Here is a 21,702-nt window from a genome sequence, read left to right on the forward strand (position 1 = left end):
GCACTTTAGTATTGCCAGTGTAACAGTATAGCTTCTGTCCCTCTCCTCGCTCCTACCTGGGCTCGAACCAGAAACACATTGACAACAGCCACCCTCGAAGCAGCGTTACCCATGTAGAGGAAGGGGAAACAACTACTCCAAGTCTCAGAGCGAGTGACGTTTGAAAAGCTATTAGCGCGCACCCCGCTAACTAGCTAGCCATTTCACATCGGTTACACCAGCCTAATCTCGGGAGTTGATAGGCTTGAAGTCATAAACAGCACAATGCTTGAAGCATTGCGAAGAGCTGCTGGCAAAACGCACGAAAGTGCTGTTTGAATGAATGCTTACGAGCCTGCTGGTGCCTACCATTGCTCTATCAAATCATAGACTTAATTATAACATAACACAGAAATACGAGCCTTAGGTCATTAATATGGTCGAATCCGGAAACTATCACGTTTATTCTTTCAGTGAAATACAGAACCGTTCCGTATTTTATCTAACGGCTGGCATCCCTAAGTCTAAATATTCCTGTTACATTGCACAACCTTCAATGGTATGTCATAATTACGTACAATTCTGGCAAATTAGTTCGCAACGAGCCAGGCGGCCCAAACTGTTGCATATACCCTGACTCTGCGTGCAGTGAATGCAAAATGACAATTTCACCTGGTTAATATTGCCTGCTAACCTGGATTTCTTTTAGCTAAATTTGCAGGTTTAAAAATATATACTTCTGTGTTTTGATTTTAAGAAAGGCATTGATGTTTATGGTTAGGTACAGTCGTGCAACGATTGTGCTTTTTTCGCAAATGCGCTTTTGTTAAATCATCCCCGTTTGGCTAAGTCGGCCGTCTTTGTTAGGAAGAAATAGTCTTCACACAGTTCGCAACGAGCCAGGCGGCCCAAACAGCTGCATATACCCTGGCTCTGTTTGCAAGAGAAGTGACACATTTTCCCTAGTTAAAAGAAATTCATGTTAGCAGGCAATATTAACTAAATATGCAGGTTTAAAAATATATACTTGTGTGTTGATTTTAAAGGCATTGATGTTTATGGTTGGAGCAACGTGTACCTAAGCGATTATATGCAACGCAGGACAGGCTAGATAAACTAGTAATATCATCAACCATGTGTAGTTAACTAGTGATTATGATTGATTGATTGTTTTTTATAAGATAAGTTTAATGCTAGCTAGCAACTTACCTTGGCTTCTTACTGCATTCGCGTAACAGGCAGGCTCCTCGTGGAGTGCAATGTAAAGCAGGTGGTTAGAGCGTTGGACTAGTTAACCGTAAGGTTGCAAGATTGAATCCCCGAGCTGACAAGGTAAAAATTGTCGTTCTGCCCCTGAACAAGGCAGTTAACCCACCGTTCCTAGGCCGTCATTGAAAATAAGATTGTGTTCAACTGATTTGCCTAGTTAAATGTCTAAAAAAAATATAGAAAAATTAAAACAAAAAAATTATAAAAAATAAATCTAAAAAAAATCTGCGTCCAAAAATACCGATTTCCGATTGTTATGAAAACTTGAAATCGGCCCTAATTAAATCGGCCATTCCGATTAATTGGTCGACCTCTAGCGTACACACACACAGAATGCTTGTTGAGCTGAACCAGTGGTCCTCCTCCTTGTATCCTGAGACAGCTACTCAGACAGGTTACAAGTTCATGAATCCAAGCTATTTCTGTTACAGCTGCTGACAGTCTACACTTTGGCCAGCTGGCCACATCTCTAAAAATGTCACTTCATCACATAGCAAGGCCTGCTCGAAATGTTACTGTCAGCTCTTTAGCAAAACGCCTCTCCTCAGTATGTAGGCCTAAGTCCTTCCAATGCGTTGGGCTGGGCAATTCCACTTTCTGTCTGGGCCCAACTTAAAACATTCGTCGAGTGAGCGTTGCTTGTGAGCCGTTTCATTTTGGTTAAATGATTCTGACTTGGTGATTCTTTGATGTAGCCTATAAGCAGCAGAAGCAAACAGAAATTAGCTTGTGACAAATGAAGGACAGTGAAGAGTCACTGGGCTTCACATCACATAAAGTCAAATTCTCCATGTAAATTTAGCTCCAAAAGAGGCAGCACTACTAACCTGCAATCATTAAGAAAAAGTCTGTTAGCCTAGCAACTGATTTCCTACCTGCCCTGGTAATCATAAGTGGAATTTCCATGTCCATGTACTCAACAAAATGAAGTCAGATGCCTAGTTGCCCTGGTAACCAATGAGCATGAGGACCTTGCAAATAGGGTTTGCACTACGCACATGATCCATTAGCGCTCTACCTCAGTTTGTGGTCATACTACATCTGCAACAACTTAGTTCCTCTCAAAAATACCAACTATCCATTCTCAAAGTCAAGATCTAGCTAGGTCATAACAGGTAAAGCATCAGCCTAAACTCATGACATAGAGCATATTATAGGTCAGTGACAACTAGCTAGCTAAAGTTAACTATTATCTGATGTGACAGTCTGGGCATGAATGCAGCTTTTAATACTACGCATCATTCATGCACCTGCATACTAGCCAATATCTGGAACGAAGAACAGCAGACCAAAATGATGAAGTGACATGGCTCAGTTATACACACGTACAGTACATTGTATAATAATAGTGAAGACATCGAAAGTATGAAATAACATGAAATCATGTAATATCCAACAACAACAAAAAGTGTTAAACAAAGTATATTATATTTGAGAATCTTCAAAGTAGCCACCCATTGCCTTGATGACAGTTTTGCACACTTAGCATTTTCTCAACCAGCTTCATGGGGTAGTGGAATTTCCTTCTTAATGCATTTGAGTCAATCAAAACAGCTGTGCTATGATAACGTAGGGGTGGTAAACAGAAGATAGCCCTATTTGGTAAAGGCCAAGTCCATATTATAGCAAGAACAGCTCAAATAAGCAAAGGGAAACAACAGTCCATCATTACTTTAAGACATGAAGGTTAGTCAATGCAGAAAATGTCAAGAACTTTGAAGAAACATGTGAAACAAGTGCAGTCGCAGAATCCATCAAGCACTATGATGAAACTGGCTCACATGACGACCACCACAGGAAAGGAAGACCCAGAGTTACTTCTGCTGCAGAGGATAAGTTCATTATAGTTACCAGCCTCAGAAATTGCAGGCCAAATAAATGCTACAGAGTTCCAGTAACAGACACATCTCAACATCAACTCTTCAGGAGACTGTGAATCAGGTCTAATTTCTGCAAAGAAACCACTACTAAAAAGGACACCAATAAGAAGAGGACTTGCTTGGGCCAAGAAACACGAGCAACGGACGTTAGGCAGTTGGAAATCTGTCTTTGGTCTGATGAGTCCAAATTCGAGATTTTTGGTTCCAACCGCCGTGTATTCATGAGACGCAGAGTAGGTGAACGGAACATCTCCGCATGTGTGGTTCCCACGGTAAAGCATGGAGGTGGAGGTGTGATGGTGCTTTGCTGGTGACACAGTGATTTATTTAGAATTGAAGGCACACTTAACCAGCATGGCTGCAGCGATACACCATCCCATCTGGTTTGCACTTAGTGGGAATATCATTTGTTTTTAACAGGACAATGACAATGACCCAACACACCTCCAGGCTGTGTAAGGGCTATTTGACCAAGGAGAGGGATGGAGTGCTGCATCAGATGACCTGGCCTCCACAATCCCCCGACCTCAACCCAATTGAGATTGTTCGGGATGAGTTGGGCCGCAGAGTGAAGGAAAAGCAGCCAACAAGTGCTCAGCATGTGTCATCAAGGCAAAGGCTGGCTATTTGTTTAACACTTTTTTTGGTTACTACATGATTCCATGTGTTGTTTCATAGTTTTGATGTCTTCACTATTACTCTACAATGTAGAAAATTGTACAAATAAATATATTTTCTTTTAACCTCTAGGGTACGTGGGACAAAATCATCCCACACTATTCAACAGCCAGTGAGAAATCAGAGCGCCAAATTTAAAACCACAAAATGTCATAATTCAAAATTCTCAAACATAGTCCTATTTTCCACCATTTGAAAGATAAGACTCATTAATCTAACCACATTGTCCGATTTCAAAAAGGCTTTACAGCGAAAGCAAAACATTAGATTATGTCAGGAGAGTACCCTCCCAAAAATAATCACACAGCCATTTTCAAAGCAAGCATACGTGTCACAAAAACCAAAACCACAGCTAAATGCAGCACTAACCTTTGATGATCTTCATCAGATGACACTCCTAGGACATTATGTTATACAATACATGCATGTTTTGTTCAATCAAGTTAATATTTATATCAAAAACCATCTTTTTACATTAGCATGTGAGGTTCAGAACTAGCATACCCACCGAAAACTTCCGGTGAATTTACTAAATTACTCACGATAAACGTTGACAAACAAATTATTTTAAGAATTATAGATACAGTACTCCTTTATGCAATCGTGGTGTCCGATTTTAAAATAGCTTTTCGGCGAAAGCACATTTTGCAATATTCTGAGTACATAGCCCGGCCATCACGTCTAGCTATTTTGACATCCACCAAGTTTGGCACTCACCAAACTCAGATTTACTATAAGAAAAATTGGATTACCTTTGCTGTTCTTCGTCAGAATGCACTCCCAGGACTTCAACAACAAATGTTGTTTTGGTTCCAAATAATCCATAGTTATATCCAAATAGCTCCGTTTTGATCGTGCGTTCAGGTCAGTATCCGAAGGGTGACGCGCGAGCGCATTTCGTGACATAAAAATTAAAAATATTCCATTACTGTACTTCGAAGCATGTCAAACGCTGTTTAAAATCAATTATGCTATTTCTCTCGTAAAATAGCAATATTCCAACCGGGCGACCTTGTATTCATTCAAAGACAAAGAAAAACATGGAGTCGTCTCGTGGACACGCATCTCCAGTGTCATTGTTCCCTGCCTGACCACTCAAAAACTCCTGCTGTTTTTCGCCCAGAGACTGCAGAGACGTCATTCTCATTTCTGGGCAAGAGTAGTAACCAGTTTAAAAATCGGGTACGTTTTTTTATCCGGCCGTGCAAATACTGCCCCCTACCCCCAACAGGTTCTTTTAACCTCTTGAATGAGTAGGTGTCCAAACTTTTGACTGGTACTGCATGCATTATATATAAACACAAAAGTATGTGGCCACCACATCAAATTAGTGGATTTGGCTATTTCTGCCACAGTCGTTGCAGACATAGAAACGAGCACACAGCCATGCAATCTCCATAGACAAACGTTGGCAATTGAATGGCCTAACTGAATAGCTCATTGACTTTGAAAGTGGCACCATCATAGGATGCCACCTTTCCAACAAGTCAGTTTGTCAAATTTCTGCCCTGCTAGAGCTGCCCTGGTCAACTGTAAATGTCTAGGAGCAACAACAGCTCAGCCGCGAAATGGTAATCAAAAAGCTCATAGAACGGGACAGTGCTGAAGTGTAAAAATCATCTGTCCTTACTAGGGTTGCAAAGGGTCGGAAACTTTCCGGTCAATTTCCGGAATTTTTCCATGGGTAGTTAAGCCCAGGAATTGGGAGCATTTTTCTTAAATTCATCATAAAAAAGTTAGTTTATAACAGTGAACCTTTTATGTTGGATACACGAGGCAATTCTAGGTCTTGTGGCATATTTTGGTTGAACTATTCCCAGTCAATGGAATTGCAACCCACTGCATGCACAGTGCATTCGTCCATCACATGTACAGCTAATTGTCAAGATCATGCACACTATGAGAAGCTATTGAGCCCACACTACACTGTCTGATCCAAGGACTACATGCTTTCAGCTAAGTTTTGATTACAATACTGGATGGATGGGGGGGGGGGGGGGTAATACATCATGACATACATGATATTTTGTTAACTAGTAAATAGTAGCCTACAGCAAAGTCTGTTTAAAATCATTTCTAACTTGTAAATTTCTGCTAGTTAGTTTTAGCTTGTTGAGCCTGCTAATGGTGTTAATTCACCTGTTTCCATACGTTTCATTTATCTTACAAAGGAGTTGTTTAATCTAACTGCTTAACTATTTATCTGTACATGGAATTGTATTTAGGGTTCTTAGTCATTTTTTCCCTAATCTTTACAGGAAAATGCCAGAGGCACCATCTGATGTGTGGAGACATTTTACTGCAGCTAATGTAGAAGGAAAAGCTGTGTACATTTGCAAATACTGTGCCAAATCATATGTGAAGAATGCAACAAGGAGGCAGAATCATCTGGCCAAGTGCATCAAGTTCCCTCAGCGCTCACAACAAGCAACCTCTGACAAAAGTCCCTTTACTTCTATTCGAGGTGAAAATGATGAATCAGACACCTTATCGATAGCAACAGCTCATGGTCCTCCTGGAATCAGAAGTTTTTTTTGACTCAATGGAAGAACGTAGTGAGTGAAATGCTGATGAATGTCTTGCTCGAGCTGTGTATGCAACTGGTTCACCTCTGATGCTCACAGGCAATGTGTATTGGAATATATATATTTCTGAATGTTCTTTGCCCAGCATACACCTGTCGTGTCTTTGGCATCATTAAAAAGTGAAGACTTTTTCTCCAATTATTACTACGTGATTAAACTAATCATGTAAATGTAGTTATAGGAAGTCGGGGCACCAAGGAAAATCTTCTGATTACAAAGTTAGAATTTTCCTAATATAACTCTACAGATCTTTTAATATCTGATCAATTAGTCTTCTAATTAATTCATTATTCTTTACCTCACGTTAGTCTCATTCCAAATGTTGTAAATTGTTGGTTATCTGCACAAAGTCAGCCTTTACTATGAATCATCCATACACCAATTGGCTTAGTCATTTATTTACTAACGAACTAAACTAATCACAGAAATGCATAAACAAACAGTAGATATGTTACTAACAAGGATAGGGAAAATTCCCTAGTGGGCTAAGCCGATATGACGGCTTGGTGGACAAAGGGAAGTGGGTGTGGACAGAGAGAGCAGGAAAGGATCACTATAAACAGTTGATAATTTTATTAATTTAATTGCTAATCCTTTGCACATGAACGCCCACTCATTCGGGAATAATTGATATATATATATATATATATACACACACACGTCCAAGTGTCGTCGTGATCTCTGTTGGAATCATCAATCCGTCTGCTGGAGAGTCAGTTCATCCGCGTCTATATCTCTCTCTCTCCGTTTCCCTGAAGATCAAAGTCTTTCATAGTTATAATGAATACATCAGAGGACCATTCAGAAATGTTCTCATAGAATAGATGTTTCAGCAGTTGTCGGTATTCGCATTCCAGATTTACATCATTTCTAGCTGCAGACTAGTAATTAGTATCTAAGATTTGCTCTTATTCTGTAGGGATCGATAGTCTGAGTTTAACCATTTCCAGCCGTGTAGCCAATGCTCCATGTGGTATGGTTAGGAATTCAATAACTATTCGCAATCACAGCTCACGCTGTTGGTTTGCTCAGTCTTGGTATTCAAACCTGTGCCACCTCAGTTTACGCCGAGGTATGCGTGGTCTGAAGAGGATTTCCTCAGGAGGGGCTTTTATTCGTAACAGTAAAAAAAAGCGGTTCTATGACGCCTGATCATTTCTGTGCTTACGGGGGCGGGCCAATGACTTGGAGAATTTTAATTCCCTTTAAAGTTGAAAGGCTCATTCATTTTACACAATAATTAGATGCAAACCGCATAACGGAGGCACCTGTATAAACAGATATAGGGTAATGTGGCTGTATTGTCTTTCATGAGGTCACAAACATGAAACAAAACGGACCGGGTCGTAGCTGGCTTCTCCACCGACCATTTACACATTCTCCAAAATATGGATATTGTTCCAGTCTCAAATTCTGTAATGTAGTAGAATTTGGTGGGAGTTCCTTTGTTCTACTGTGGAACTCGCTCTCTTGCCATACTGCATGAAAAGGGGGAGAGTATCCGCCAGGAATTTACAATCTGAGGTAACAGAACCTGGGTGTAGGAGAGAGTGAGAAGCCATGATCTATACCCAGAAAGGGCCTCGTCATGACACACCCCGCCAACCAGACATGCTTTATCTACTCATTTGCTGGATGCAAAGTTCAGAGTTCAAGTGAAGTTCAAGCAAATCATAGAGAAAGCAGACTACTCCAATCATCTGATGGGTGGTCGAATGTTCGTGGGCAAGGAATAATTAACTACATCATCCCCACCCCTCAACCAGTATTCTACAAGAGCACAGACATAAGGGACAGACACACTGGTCTCTTCATTGCAGATGGGCTGAAGGCATTTGGACTGGTGACAGACAATGCTGCGAACATAAAGGCTGCTTGGTCTAAAGTAGAGGAGTCCTACCCTCACATCACACCCATTGGCTGTGCTGCTCAGCCAAGGAAATTATTAGGTATGTGAAGGGTCAACAAGTTAACAGCAATCTACCTCACCAAGCAAAGTGAGAAGAGCACCACACTGAAGCTGCCCAGCAACACCCGTAGGGGTGGTGTTGTCATCATGTTTGACAGTCTCCTGGGAGGGGAAGGAGTCTCTCCAAGAAATGGCCATATCACAGTCTGCCGATATGGACTGCCCCATCAAGAGGATCCTCCTGGATGATGTATTTTGGGAGAGAGTAGTAAGCAGCCTGAAACCTACAGCAGTAGCCATTGCACAGATTGAGGGAGACAATGCCATCCTGTCTGATGTTCAGATACTGCTTGCAGATGTAAGATAAGAAATCCTTACTGCCCTGTCCACTTCACGGTTGCTCCAAGCAGAGGAAACTGCAGTTCTGAAATGCATCAAGAAGCGTGAAGACTCCTGCCTGAAGCCCATACACGCCGCAGCGTACATGTTGAACCCCAAGTATGCTGACAAGAGCATCCTGTCTGGTGCAGAGAAAAACAATGCCTATGGTGTCATCACTACCGTGTCTCACCACCTTGGCCTGGATGAGTGCAAGGTTCTTGGCAGTCTGGCGAAGTACACTTCCAAGCAAGGGCTTTGGGATAGAGATGCAATATGGCAGACATGCCAACATATCTCATCAGCCACCTGGTGGAAGGAACTTTGTGGATCTGAGGCTCTTTCCCCTGTTGCCTCCATCATCCTCCAAATCCCACCAACATCAGCCGCATCAGAGCACAACTTGTCCTTGTTTGGGAACACACACACCAAAGCACGCAACAGGCTGACCAATACAAGGGATGAAAAATTGGTGGCCATCCGGGCAAATTTGAGGTTTTTGAGCCTGACAACGAGCCATCCTCAACAAGGTTGGAAAGTGACAATGAAGAGGAGGCCTCAAGAGTCTGATGTTCAAGAGGTGGACATTGAGGAGGTCCAGGGAGAAGACTTGGAAGCCCGAGAGGAAGACAACCAATGCTTTAGTTTCTAGACTATCATTTTACAGATATGTTAAAAACATTTTTGGGAGATGTGATGGATCATTCAATATTCCCTTTTGTTGTTCAGTGAAATCATCCCATGTGAAGAGTCAACTCATTTAAGGTTCAATTCATAACTCCTTTTTTTTCCTTTCTATTGGAAAGATTTAATAATTTGCAATTATGCCTACTTATGATAAAGTAAAAGGTTTGTGTGTCTCCATATGATAAATATATATTTAAAATTGTATTCATATTCATTTGAATACATTTCCATTAATTCCCACAGAATGATTACACTTCTGAGTATTCCCCCAAAATGTGCAACCCTAGTCCTCACTACGAGTTCCAAACTGCTCCTGGAAGCAACGTCAACACAATAACTGTTTGTCGGGAGCTTCATTAAATGGTTTCCATAGCAGAGCAGCCGCACACAAATCTAAGATCACAATGCAAAGCGTCGGCTGGATTGCTGCAAAGCATGCCGCCATTGGAGTCTGGAGCAGTGGAAATGCTTTCTGTGGAGTGCTGAATCACGCTTCCCTATCTGGAAGGTCGACAGACTAATCTGGGTTTGGCGGATGCCAGGAAAATGCTACCGGGACCAACGCATACAGCCAACTGTAAAGTTTTGTGGTGGAGGAATAACGGTCTGTGGCTGTTTTTCATGGTTCGGGCTAGGCCCCTTAGTTCCAGTGAAGAGAAATGTTTACACTACAGCATACAATTACATTCTAGACAATTCTGTGCTTCCAACTGTGGCAACAGTTTGGGGAAGGCCCTTTCCTGTTTGGGCATGACAATGCCCCCGTGCACGACAATGCCCCCGTGCACAAATCAAGGTGTGGAAGAACCTGACTGTCCAGCACAGAGCCCTGACCCTTAACCCCATCGAACACCTTTGGGATGAATCAGAATGCCAACTGCGAGCCAGGCCTAATCGCCCAACATCAGTGCCCAACCTCACTAATGTTCATGGCTGAAGTTAAGGAAGTCCCAGCAGCAATGTTCCAACATCTAGTGGAAAGCCTTCCCAGAAGAGTGAAGGCTGCTATAGCATCAAAAGGGGGGGACCAACTCTATATACTTTTGGTCATGTAGTGTATAATAACTACTGTAACAACCGAAGAACCTTACTTATACTTGTATGATCATCTCAACCCAGAGCATATCGGACATAGAGAAAAAGCAACCACATCTCCGGATTCCTACCGCAAACTTTGAACCTTTACACCGGATCATCGCAGCTAGCTAGCTGCAATCCGAGTGGCTACTCCTGGCTAACATCTGTCCCGAAGCAAGCACCAGTTAGCCTTGAGCTAGCCTCGAACTAGGCCCATCTCCCGGCTAGCCGAAGAGGTCCACCAGCTAATTATTGGGCTACAATACCGCTTTTGCCAATTGGCCTGCACCCTTCGCTGCCGACACAGAGCCCCGCCGATCCCTCACGACTGATCTGCCGACGTAATCGTTCGAGGTGGTTTCAACAGGCTCTTCCATTGCGATGTCGCCGAAGGCCCATCTGCTAGCCCCGGCCAGCTAGCTGTCTGAGTCGCCTTATCTCCAGCTCGCCTAGCGTAGTAGCGACTACTGAATCACCTATTGCTACTCATTGGACACTATGATCACTCAGCTACACATGCCTCTCCCTAATGTCAATATGCCTTGTCTATTGCTGTTTTGGTTAGTGATTGTCTTAGTTGACAGTAGAGCACCCAGCCCAATACGCCTTTCGTCCCACCCCCAACACATGCGGTGACCTCACCTGGCTTAACTGGTGCCTCTAGAGACAAAAACCTAGACATTGAGTGACGATGAGAGAGGTTATCTCCACTGTACTCACATCCTACCATACATTATGCCTTGAATCTATTCTTCCACGCCCAGAAATCTGCTCCTTTTACTCTTTGTTCCAAACGCACTAGACGACCAGTTCTTATAGCCATTAGCTGTACCCTTATCCTACTCCTCCTCTGGTGACGTAGAGGTTAACCCAGGCCCTGCAGCATCACTCCCATTCCCCAGGTGCTCTCATTTGTTGACTTCTGTAACCGTAATAGCCTTGGTTTCATGCATGTTAACATCAGAAGCCTCCTCCCTAAGTTGGTTTCATTCAATGCTTTAGCACACGCCGCCAACCCTGAAGTCCTGGCCTTGTCTGAAACCTGGCTTAGGAAGGCTACCAAAAATCCTGAAATTTCCATCCCCAACTACAACATTTTCTGACAAGATAGAACTGCCAAAGGGGGCGGAGCTGCAATCTACTGCAGAGATAGCTTGCAGAGTTCTGTGCCCAAACTCAAACCTTTTTTATTTTTTTTTAAATGTATTATTATTTTTATTTTTTTTAAATCAACCTTTGCAGAAACAAGTCTCTCACCGTTGCCTCTTGTTATACACCCCACTCAGCCCCCAGCTGTGCCCTGGACACCAAATGTGAATTGATTGCCCGCCATTTATCTTCAGAGCTCGTACTGTTAGGTGACCTAAACTGGGATATGCTTAACATCCCGGCCATCCTACAATCTAAGCTAGATGCCCTCAATCTCACACAAATTATCAAGGAACCTACCAGGTACAACCCTAAATCCGTAACCATGGGCACCCTCTTAGATATAATCCTGACCAACTTGCCCTCTAAATACACCTCTGCTGTCTCCAACCAGGATCTCAGCGATCACTGCCTCATTGCCTGCGTCCGTAATGGGTCCGCGGTCAAAGGCTCCCTAAAACACTTCAGCGAGCAGGCCTTTCTAATCGACCTGGCCCGGGTATCCTGGAAGGATATTGACCTCATCCCGTCAGTAGAGGATGCCTGGTTGCTCTTTAAAAGTGCTTTCCTCGTCATCTTAAATAAGCATGCCCCATTCAACAACAAAAAAATGTAGAACTAAGAACAGATATAGCCCTTGACCAGCACAAAATCCTCCTGTGGCGTTCTGCATAAGCATCGAATAGCCCGCACAATATGCAACTTTTCAGGGAAGTCAAGAACCAATATACACAGTCAGTTAGGAAAGCAAAGGCTTGCTTTTTCAAAACAGAAGTGTGCATCCTGTAGCACTACATCCAAAACGTTTTGGGACACTAAAGTATAAGAGCACCTCGTCCCAGCTGCCCACTGCACTGAGGCTAGGAAATACTGTCACCACCGTTAAATCTACGATAACTTCAATGAGCATTTTTCAACGGCTGGCCAAGCTTTCCAACATGGCTACCCCTACCCCGGCCAACAGCTCTGCACCCCCTGCAGCAACTTGCCCAAGCCCCCCCGCTTCTCCTTCACCCAAATGCTGATGTTCTGAAAGAGCTGCAAAATCTGGATCCCTACGAATCAGCTGGGCTAGACAATCTGGACCCTCTAAAATTATCCGCCAAAATTGTTGCAATCCCTATTACTAGCCTGTTCAACCTATCTTTCGCATCGTTTGAGATCCCCAATGATTGGAAAGCTGCCGCGGTCATCCCACCCTTCAAAGGGGGAGACACTCTAGACCCAAACTGTTATAGACCTATATGCATCCTGCCCTGCCTTTCTAAAGTGTTCAAAAGCCAAATGAACAAACAGATCACCGACCATTTCAAATCCCACCATACCTTCACTATGCAATCTGGTTTCAGAGCTGGTCATGGGTGCACCTCAGCCACGCTCAAGGTCCTAAACGATATAACCGCCATCAATTAAAGACAGTACTGTGCAGCTGTCTTTATTGACCTGGCCAAGGCTTTCGACTCTGTCAATCACCGTATTCTTATCGGCAGACTCAATAGCCATGGTTTCTCAAATGACTGCCTCGCCTGGTTCACCAACTACTTCTCTGATAGAGTTCAGTGTGTCAAATCGGAGGGCCTGTTGTCCAGATTTCTTGCAGTCTCTATGGGGGTGCCACAGGGTTCAATTCTTGGGCCGACTCTTTTCTCTGTATACATCAATGATGTCGCTCTTGTTGCTGGTGACTCTCTGATCCACCTCTACGCAGACGACACCATTCTGTATACATCTGGACCTTCTTTGGACACCGTGTTAACAAACCTCTAAACGAGCTTCAATGCCATACAACACTCCTTCCGTGGCCTCCAACTGCTTTTAAATGCTGGTAAAACTAAATGCATGCTCTTCAACCGATCGCTGCCCGCACCCGCCCGCCCGACTAGCATCACTACTCTGGACGGTTCTGACTTAGAATATGTGGATAACTACAAATATTTAAGTGTCTGGTTAGACTAAACTCTCCCTCCAGACTCACATTAAGCATCTCCAGTCAAATTAAATCTAGAGTCAGCTTCCTATTTCGCAACAAAACCTTTACAAAATAGCCTCCAACATTCTATTCAGCAAATTGGATGTAGTCCATCACAGTGCCATCCGTTTTGTCACCAAAGCTCCATATACTACCCATCACTGCGACCTGTATGCTCTCGTTGGCTGGCCCTCGCTACATATTCATTGCCAAACCCACTGGCTCCAGGTCATCTATAAGTATTTTCTAGGTAAAGCCCCACCTTACCTCAGCTCACTGGTCACCATAGCAACACCCACCCATAGCACACACTCCAGCAGGTATATTTCACTGGTCATCCCCAAAGCCAACACCTTCTTTGGACGCATTTCCTTCCAGTTCTCTGCTGCCAATGACTGGAACTTTAAGCATCAGCTGTCAGAGCAGCTTACCAATCACTGTACCTGTACGCTGCCAATCTGTAAATAGCACACCCAACTACCTCATCCCCATATTGTTATTTATCTTCTTGCTCTTTTGCACCCCAGTATCTCTACTTGCACATCTGTCACTCCAGTGTTAATGCTAAATTGTAATTATTTTGCTTCTATGGCCTATTCATTGCCTTACATACCCACTTTTCTACATTTGCACACACTGTACATTGGTTTTTCTATTGTGTTATTGACTGTACGTTTGTTTATGTGTAACTGTTGTTTTTGTCGCACTGCTTTGCTTTACCTTGGCCAGGTCGCAGATGTAAATGAGAACTGGTTCTTAACTGGCCTACCTGGTTAAATAAATGTGAGAAGAAAAAAAAACACTTGTATGATCATCTTGAAGAGTGACTTGTCAGTCACTGATCCAATTGTTGTAGCTATGAGTCGTAACTACATAGACAATCGTTGAAAAGGGTGTTGCCGAGGAAATCTAGCGATCAGATGCCTTGGAGGTTGGGCTAACTAACGTTAGTGTACTAGATCATTTGGTAGCTATCTGCATCAATACACTTCTAACATTACTCCGAAATTAAACTACAAAAAAACAAGTAGCTAGCTGACTAACTAGCGCGCAACATTAACCAAGAACATGACAAACTAGCTAGTTAATTAACGTAGCTAGCAAGTGTAGTGTATGTGACAATTGCGAGACAATAGACATAGCAATGGGTTGCAACATTACATTTTGGCGAAATCCTCTAAAAGGATTAAGAGGGCATCTTACCCATTCTAGAATCCGAATAAATCCCAGAGGTTCTTTCAAAGGTCCCAGGTCAAGATTGAATCCCGACAGAAGTTTCTTAAATTGGAAGAGAAAAAAGAACATCTGAATCATGACGGTGGTCAAGCGAGATATATTTTTCATGTATTTTTTAATTAGTAGAAGTAGGCAGCTAGTTAGCTCCCAACAATAAAATGTCACGAATGTTGGTCCAATTCACTAGTTAACGTTAACTGTTTGCTAATATAACGAAAACTCTTGTCAACCGACTTACCTGAACAACTTCCATGTTCGATTTTAAGCAGTTCGCTATACCGGAAGAAACCCTATATTCTCCCAAACGTACAAATATTGTAAAGGGGTGAACCTTAATTACATTCGACTGAACGGCAGCAGAAAACAGCTAAACACACCACTCGGTTAGCTGACGTTGTAAAACTGCTGTCAAACTTTCTAAACTGCATAAGCACACGTGACAAACAACTTGTTCTTCTTTAAAGTTTTATGGCAGAATACACCTATTGATGTATTGTCGCCACCTACTGAACGGGCAACTTGTTCTTAAAGAGAAAGGGCATATTTACTTGAAATTCGAACCAGTTGCAGTCATTTGGGCCCTGATCTGCCCATTCTTGTTCCATTTGAAAATGTGTTGTAATGTTTATAATGTAGCCACAACCCAATGCCTAGCGACCTCTTGGCTTAAAGGGATACTTCTGGATTGTGGCAATGAGTCCCTTTATCTGCTTCCCCAGAGTCGGATGAACTCGTGGATACTATTTGTGTCTCTACGTTCACTTTGAAGGAAGTTGCAAAATAGCATTTGACTGGAAGTCTATGTGTATTTGCTAGGCATTAACGCTAGTTAGCATTGGCTCGTGAAAGTACCTTCAACTTCCTTCCTACTGGACACAGACCAGGTTTCCATCCAAACTTTTTACGCGAGTAAAGTATATGTCGGATAAAACATGTCATGACAGGCCAGATAGAATCATTTTTTCGGGAAACTTTCCAAATGTTGACAATACAAAATATTCTAGTCAAGGTGCGATCTTTTTGTGTCTGTAATATGTATTATGCGACAAATGTTTGTGTAAACACTTATGTGCACATATTTATATAGTAACCATCATATTGAAGGCGATGACATCTACCACTACTACGTTGGGAAATCATGCAGTTTATTAAACTACAGATTAAATAAATTATGAACTTCACAGGGTGTTGAAAGTGCAAGGTGATAAACTTGATGCTCCTTTCCAATAAATATCGTGGGGATTATTCTCATGACATAATCATTGATACTTGGCTGCCATTTGACAAATAAAAATAATCTCACTCGTTTGTCCATAATAATCTCATCATGTAGGCCAAGGGTACTCAACTCTTACCCTATGAGGTCCAGAGCCTGCTGGTTTTCTGTTCTACCTGATCATTAATTGCACACACCTGGTGTCACAGGTATAAATCAGTCCCTGACTAGAGGGGAACAATGAAAAAATGCAGTGGAACTGGCTTCAATGTCCAGAGTTGAGTATAAGGGATGTATGTGCACTCTAACCCAGGGTTTCCCAACCTTGGTGCATTTTTTTGTTGCTCTAGCACTACACAGCTGATTCAAATAATCAAAGCTTGATGGTGAGTTTGTTACTTGAATCAGCTGTGTAGTGCTAGGGTAAAAAACCAAAACCTGCAACCAGGGGGGGCCAAGACTGAGTTTGGACCGGGCAGAGGCAGCCAATACTAGAGTGGGCACACTCCCTATATAACATTTTTTGTGAGAAAACCATCAGTGAAAATGCGATGGAAAGCAATTTGAACTTGCATTTTTTTATTTAACCGCAATAGGTTTTTTATGGGCACTTCGTCATCATGCACAGCCATTTATCTGCAACAAGTCAATTTGATGGAAACACATCTCTGGTGGGAAAATATGCATATAGTTTTATTGCATATTTTTTTTATATTCGCATGAAAATCTGTTGCCAATTGGTTGGAAACCTAGCTACTGAGACATAAAAATGGTATCCACGAGTTCGTCTGGGGAAGTAGATAAACAGCATCATTGCCAAAATCTTGAAGTATCCCTTTAACATTTAAGGTGTTGGCTTTACAGTCGCTGGACCCGGGCTGGACCAAGTCCTGGTTGGGGATACCCCCCAAATTTGCTACATTAGTGTCAGAAGTAGGATGGAAGCCTGTGGGGCCATCGGAGAGGTGTATCCACGTGAGGGACTCGGTACATAGAAGTGTGGGGACATGCTCTCCCGAAGGAAGGGGGTAGTGTAGTGACCTTAACCCAACACCTATCAACCCTATTCAAGAGGTTTGTCCCAGTTGGCTTGACAGTTGCTGGAATCGGGTTTGAGTCCCGGTCGAGGCTACCACCCAAATTTGCTACAGTAATATAAATACAGTTCATGTCCATGTGTAAACCAATGCAGGAACAACATAACACATGGTCTGTGTGACTGAGCGACAAACAGTTTGATATGATTAGCATTCCTTTAGAATCCATAGATTTTATAGGATCTCTGTGATAATCTCCCTGATTCCAAATCAAAAATGTTTTAAAATACAGTTGGCTAGCAGTGCAATGAATGTTTAGGACATTTTTCAACCATGCCCTGTCCTGTGATCTCCAGGGTCCAAGATCTGAAGGGCCTTCAGATTGACGTAGCAAGTCCAAGTCAAGCAATACTAATGGCTATGAAACACCCCAATGGAAAACAGACATGTTCAAACACCACAAAATATGCAATAAAGACATTAATGTACAATAGTCACATTTTCTGTTTTAAGCAACAGTATTCATACCATAACATGAACAGAGATTAGGCCTACACTTAGGGTCCAATGAGTGCCAAGAGTGAGTAAGTCCAAATATGTTTCTGAATGGATTTCATGTGTACATTGGTAAACAAGTCTGTATAACAATTGGGGTCAATTTGGGCTAATGCTATTTCAACTGCCACAGGACAAACAAACAAATGCTGTCCTGCTGAACGGAGTGGAATGGTAGCCATAATATCTCCCACCCCTATAAATAAATAGCAAGAACACTTGTTTTCAAACAAAAAACAGCTATCTTTATTTTTTTATTTATTCATAGATCGACACAAGAGAGGGTGCATCTCTCTCATAGGCCGGATAAATAGGCCCTGTGCCGATTGTGTGTTTTAAGGTGTCTGTTGACTTCGCCAGACTGGCTGAAACATTTCCCACACTCTGGACAGCTGAATGGCCTCTCTCCTGTGTGTACCCTTAGATGTGTTCTAAGTTTGGACATGTGATGAAAACTTTTCCCACAGACGTTGCACTGGTACGGCTTCTCATCAGTGTTCTTTTTCACAGTCTTTGCTATGCATATTCTTTGCCCTCTCCTGGCACTCCTCGGTTGATTTGGCTGTGGTACCTCAAACTCAGAGGGAAATCCATCACTGTCTATCTCATTGAAATATATACCATTTTCACTCTGAGCTTCGGCATTGTCTAGATTCATGGCATAGAAGGATTGTGGATTGCTTGGTTCGGATATTTCAAAGCCCTCTCCTTCAGGTTCTGGTTTGATTGCTTCAGTTCTGTTGGCGGGGAGAGACGGAGTGTTTCCCTCTCCGACCTCCACAGTTTGAATTTGGTAAAGATTTAAGGGCTGAAGCGAATCCTGATTATAGTCACTTTTCACACAGGAAGGAGTGAATATGGATTCTGTATCCGATTCCAGCCCTTGAAACTGCTCTTCCAACTGACTGGTCCTGAGCTCATGTTCCTCTTTAAACTGTGTTGGCTCTGGGTCCTCCTGGCCCAGACTGGGGCTCCACTCTTGTTCACAGTGCTGCTGATGCTTAGGGGAAACCTCCTCATCAGAGGCTATAAGCTGAATGGGCTGTTGTGCTAGCGAAGAGAAGAAAAGGAAGATATGTAGTCAAAAATGATATGGTGGATAACAGTGGACTGTTCTGGCATTCGCACGTACAGTACCACCATGGAGGGGATGTTAAAATGTATTTAAATTACATTTACACGATTATTTAAAATAAAATAATGATGAAACATTGTCACATTTCTAGGCTATGGGTCTGCAGCCTAACCTGGCGTAAACTGGAACGCGACGTCCAGTAGCCCGCGAAGACGGTCATTCTCTGCCTTTGAACGAGTGATTTCTTCCTGGTATTCGATTAAAATATTTTCCACCTCTATAAATATTTCTTTAGCAGCTGCAGCTAATCTCTCACTTAAAAACACATTTAGCAGCTTCAGCTTTGTCATTTTGTGAATAAAATACTACCGTATTGGCGTTTTAGGCAATGTTTCCAAATCGTAGTCCGATGGCTAGTAAACAGTCGAGAAACGTAGAATGCGTAGATTCTGGGTGCGTTCCAGATACACATTTTCGGCGCAAATCTGCTCATATCACAATGCGTAGTCATCTCAGGAACCACATTGATATAACGATCCTACCTGGAATGCTACAGAATCTTATGAATAAGGGTAAAATAGGAGGGAAATGAAAAGAGCAGGAAAACTCGCTCTATATGTTACATATTTGTGTTTCACTCTCTGAATGCTAATAGGCTACTCCCATATAGCTGACTTGTCTAGTTAAATTAAGGTTAAATAAAGAAAAAATGTATAGACACTAATCCTTTGGTAAGTAGAGGGATTGAAGCAACACTGTTACAATGGCCGTGTTCGAGCGCATCAAAACAACTACTGACTTACTGATCTACAAATCATAAATAACACTATTATTTGTAGATCAGTGGGTCACAATTTACCCACAATACATTGTGGTTTTGAGCCTCTCAAACAAGGCCATTATCAGCACCTGATCAGGGAACTGTATATAATGAGATGCCTTTGTCTCCACCCTAACTATGGGAGTTGTCCCAAAGGCAGGAAGGCGACAAGCTTAGGTCCAAAATAAGCCCATAGAAACACATTGTCTTATTTTGGCAAGAGTGAAACCTGATCCATGACTATGGGCTCGTTTGAGTGGTAAGAGAAAAGCAACCGACTGTAGATGAAAGTCGAGGAGTGAAGTCGGGGAAGGTGCATCTGCGACAGCCGAAAGTCGGACACTAGTGTGGTTTTCAAACAGCAAGGTACAGATGAACATGGCAGTGTTGCCATTGTTTATAAAAGTTTCTTCATAATGTCGAAATTAACATGTCTCTGACCCCCATATCACACACTCAAAAACTAAACTCGTGTGTGTACAATCATTGAGAGAGCCTCAAATATCACATTCATTTGTTTATATCCGCTGTATGAATCGCAGCAAAGTTGGTTCCTGTTTCAGTCATGTCTTTGGTCATGTTCAGGTGGGGCAAACAAAAACACCCTAATGATTGACAATAGAGCCTCCCACAGTGCAGGCGATGGATGAAGTTGGTGAAGACCGGCTGAAGGATGAAGTTGGTGAAGACCAACTGCAGAAACTGGCAGTCAAAACATCATGGCCTTTAATCACATTATTTTTGTAAAGTTCATGCATTCGACATATAGATGGAAGTTAGACCATTTTTATCCCCATAATACAAAACACTTTGAAAGGCTTTACCACCGATGGTCACCGACTTGACAAAAGGGGTCTGTTCGAACACGCCCAATGGGTGGACTGATATTGCAGCCGACATTAAAGGGGTCAAGTCTAGATGGGATACAGCTTTTGTCAAATTTGGTTTCAAAATTAGATTTTTGTGCATTTTAGCTAACCCTTTTCCTAATCTTAACCTAATTCTGCAAAACCTGCTACGAAAAGTACATTTTTGCCAAAAACGGTATTCCTTTTAACTATAAAAACGAGACTGACTAATCTACAAATCACCTTGCTTCATAAATAGCTACTCAATGTTATTTGTAGATTAGCCAGTCAATCACAATTTACCCATGACACATCACGGTTTTGATGCCATCGAACATGGCCATTCTCAGACGCTAGATACGTCAATTTATTTTCCATTTTTACGATAATCCCGTAGTAGCGCCCCTGTCAACGGGATACACGGGTGTCATCCAGAAACAACCTCTCACTAAGTCTTGAGGATGTTGGGGTTGTTTCTGGATAAAGCCAGCATCCATATGGAAGACCAGAATCAGTAGAGTTCAGGAATATAATAGCTCAATGTAAGACTAGAGATCATGATGAATAAGTTCTGAAATAGATGGCTCAAATCAATGAGTCCATTATCTCAAAATCAAATAAAAATGATATTGGTCACATGCAGATGTTATTGCAGGTGTAGCGAAATGCTTGTGTTTCTAACTCAAACAGTGCAGTAATATCTAACAATTTCACAACAATACAAACAAATCTAAAGTAAAGGAATGGAATTAAGAATATATAAATGTCAGAGACACATAGACTAAAATACAGTAGAATAGAATACAGTATATATGTATGAGATGAGTAATGCAAAATATGTAAACATTATTAAAGTGACTAGTGTTCCATGTTTAAAGTGGCCAGTGATTTAAAGTATATGTATATAGGGCAGCAGCCTCTAAGGTGCAAGTGATGGCTTTTTAATAGTCTGATGGTCTTGCGATAGAACCTGTTTTTCAGTCTCTCGGTCCCAGCTTTGATGCACCTGTACTGACCTCGCCTTCTGGATGATAGCAGGGTGAACAGGCAGTGGCTCGGGTGGTTGTTGTCCTTAATGATCTTTTTGGCCTTCCTGTGAAATCAGGGGCTGTAGGCGTCCTGGAGGGCAGGTAGTTTTCCCCCGGTAGTTTGTCCCCCCTGCGGTTGCGGGTGGTGCAGTTGCCGTACCAGGAAGTGATACAGCCTGACAGGATGCTCTCTTGTGCATATGTAAAAGTTGGTGAGGGTTTAAGGTGCCAAGCCAAATTTCTTCAGCCTCCTGAGTGACCATCGGGTTCTTGGTCACCACCCTGACTAAAGTCCTTCTCCCCCTATTGCTCAGTTTGGAGGGGCGG

General features: G+C 42.4%; 2 protein-coding genes across 2 annotated transcripts in view; both read right to left on the reverse strand.

Annotated features, from left to right (window-relative positions):
- LOC106583473 (synaptophysin-like protein 1) overlaps nt 1-15,342 on the reverse strand; it is a 39,650-nt gene extending 24,308 nt beyond the window's left edge. Inside the window, exons 1-2 of the mRNA XM_014167683.3 lie at nt 15,035-15,342; nt 14,764-14,838 (exon numbers count right to left, since the gene is read on the reverse strand). Of these exons, the coding sequence (XP_014023158.1) occupies nt 14,764-14,838; nt 15,035-15,049 (90 nt within the window). The 5' untranslated portion in view covers nt 15,050-15,342. The remainder of the gene's footprint in view (nt 1-14,763; nt 14,839-15,034) is intronic.
- A 1,339-nt stretch (nt 15,343-16,681) lies between these two features.
- LOC106583472 (uncharacterized) lies at nt 16,682-19,188 on the reverse strand. Its single transcript, XM_014167682.3, has 2 exons — nt 18,852-19,188; nt 16,682-18,654 (listed from the first exon to the last, which is right to left on the reverse strand). The coding sequence occupies exons 1-2, from the start codon at nt 19,027-19,029 to the stop codon at nt 17,900-17,902; spliced, it is 933 nt and encodes a 310-aa protein (XP_014023157.1). The 5' UTR covers nt 19,030-19,188; the 3' UTR covers nt 16,682-17,899.
- Nucleotides 19,189-21,702: the final 2,514 nt, after the last annotated feature.

The sequence above is a fragment of the Salmo salar genome, chromosome 22, assembly GCF_965601325.2.
Source record: "Salmo salar chromosome 22, fSalSal1, whole genome shotgun sequence".
Lineage (NCBI taxonomy): Eukaryota > Metazoa > Chordata > Actinopteri > Salmoniformes > Salmonidae > Salmo > Salmo salar.

Excerpts from the sequence above, each read along its gene's own strand:
- LOC106583472 (XM_014167682.3), bottom strand. The coding sequence starts at position 19,029 with ATGACAAAGCTGAAGCTGCTAAATGTGTTTTTAAGTGAGAGATTAGCT. Across the intron at positions 18,655-18,851 it reads CGCGTTCCAGTTTACGCCAG|CACAACAGCCCATTCAGCTT; the intron begins GTTAGGCTGCAG and ends TCTCTTCGCTAG.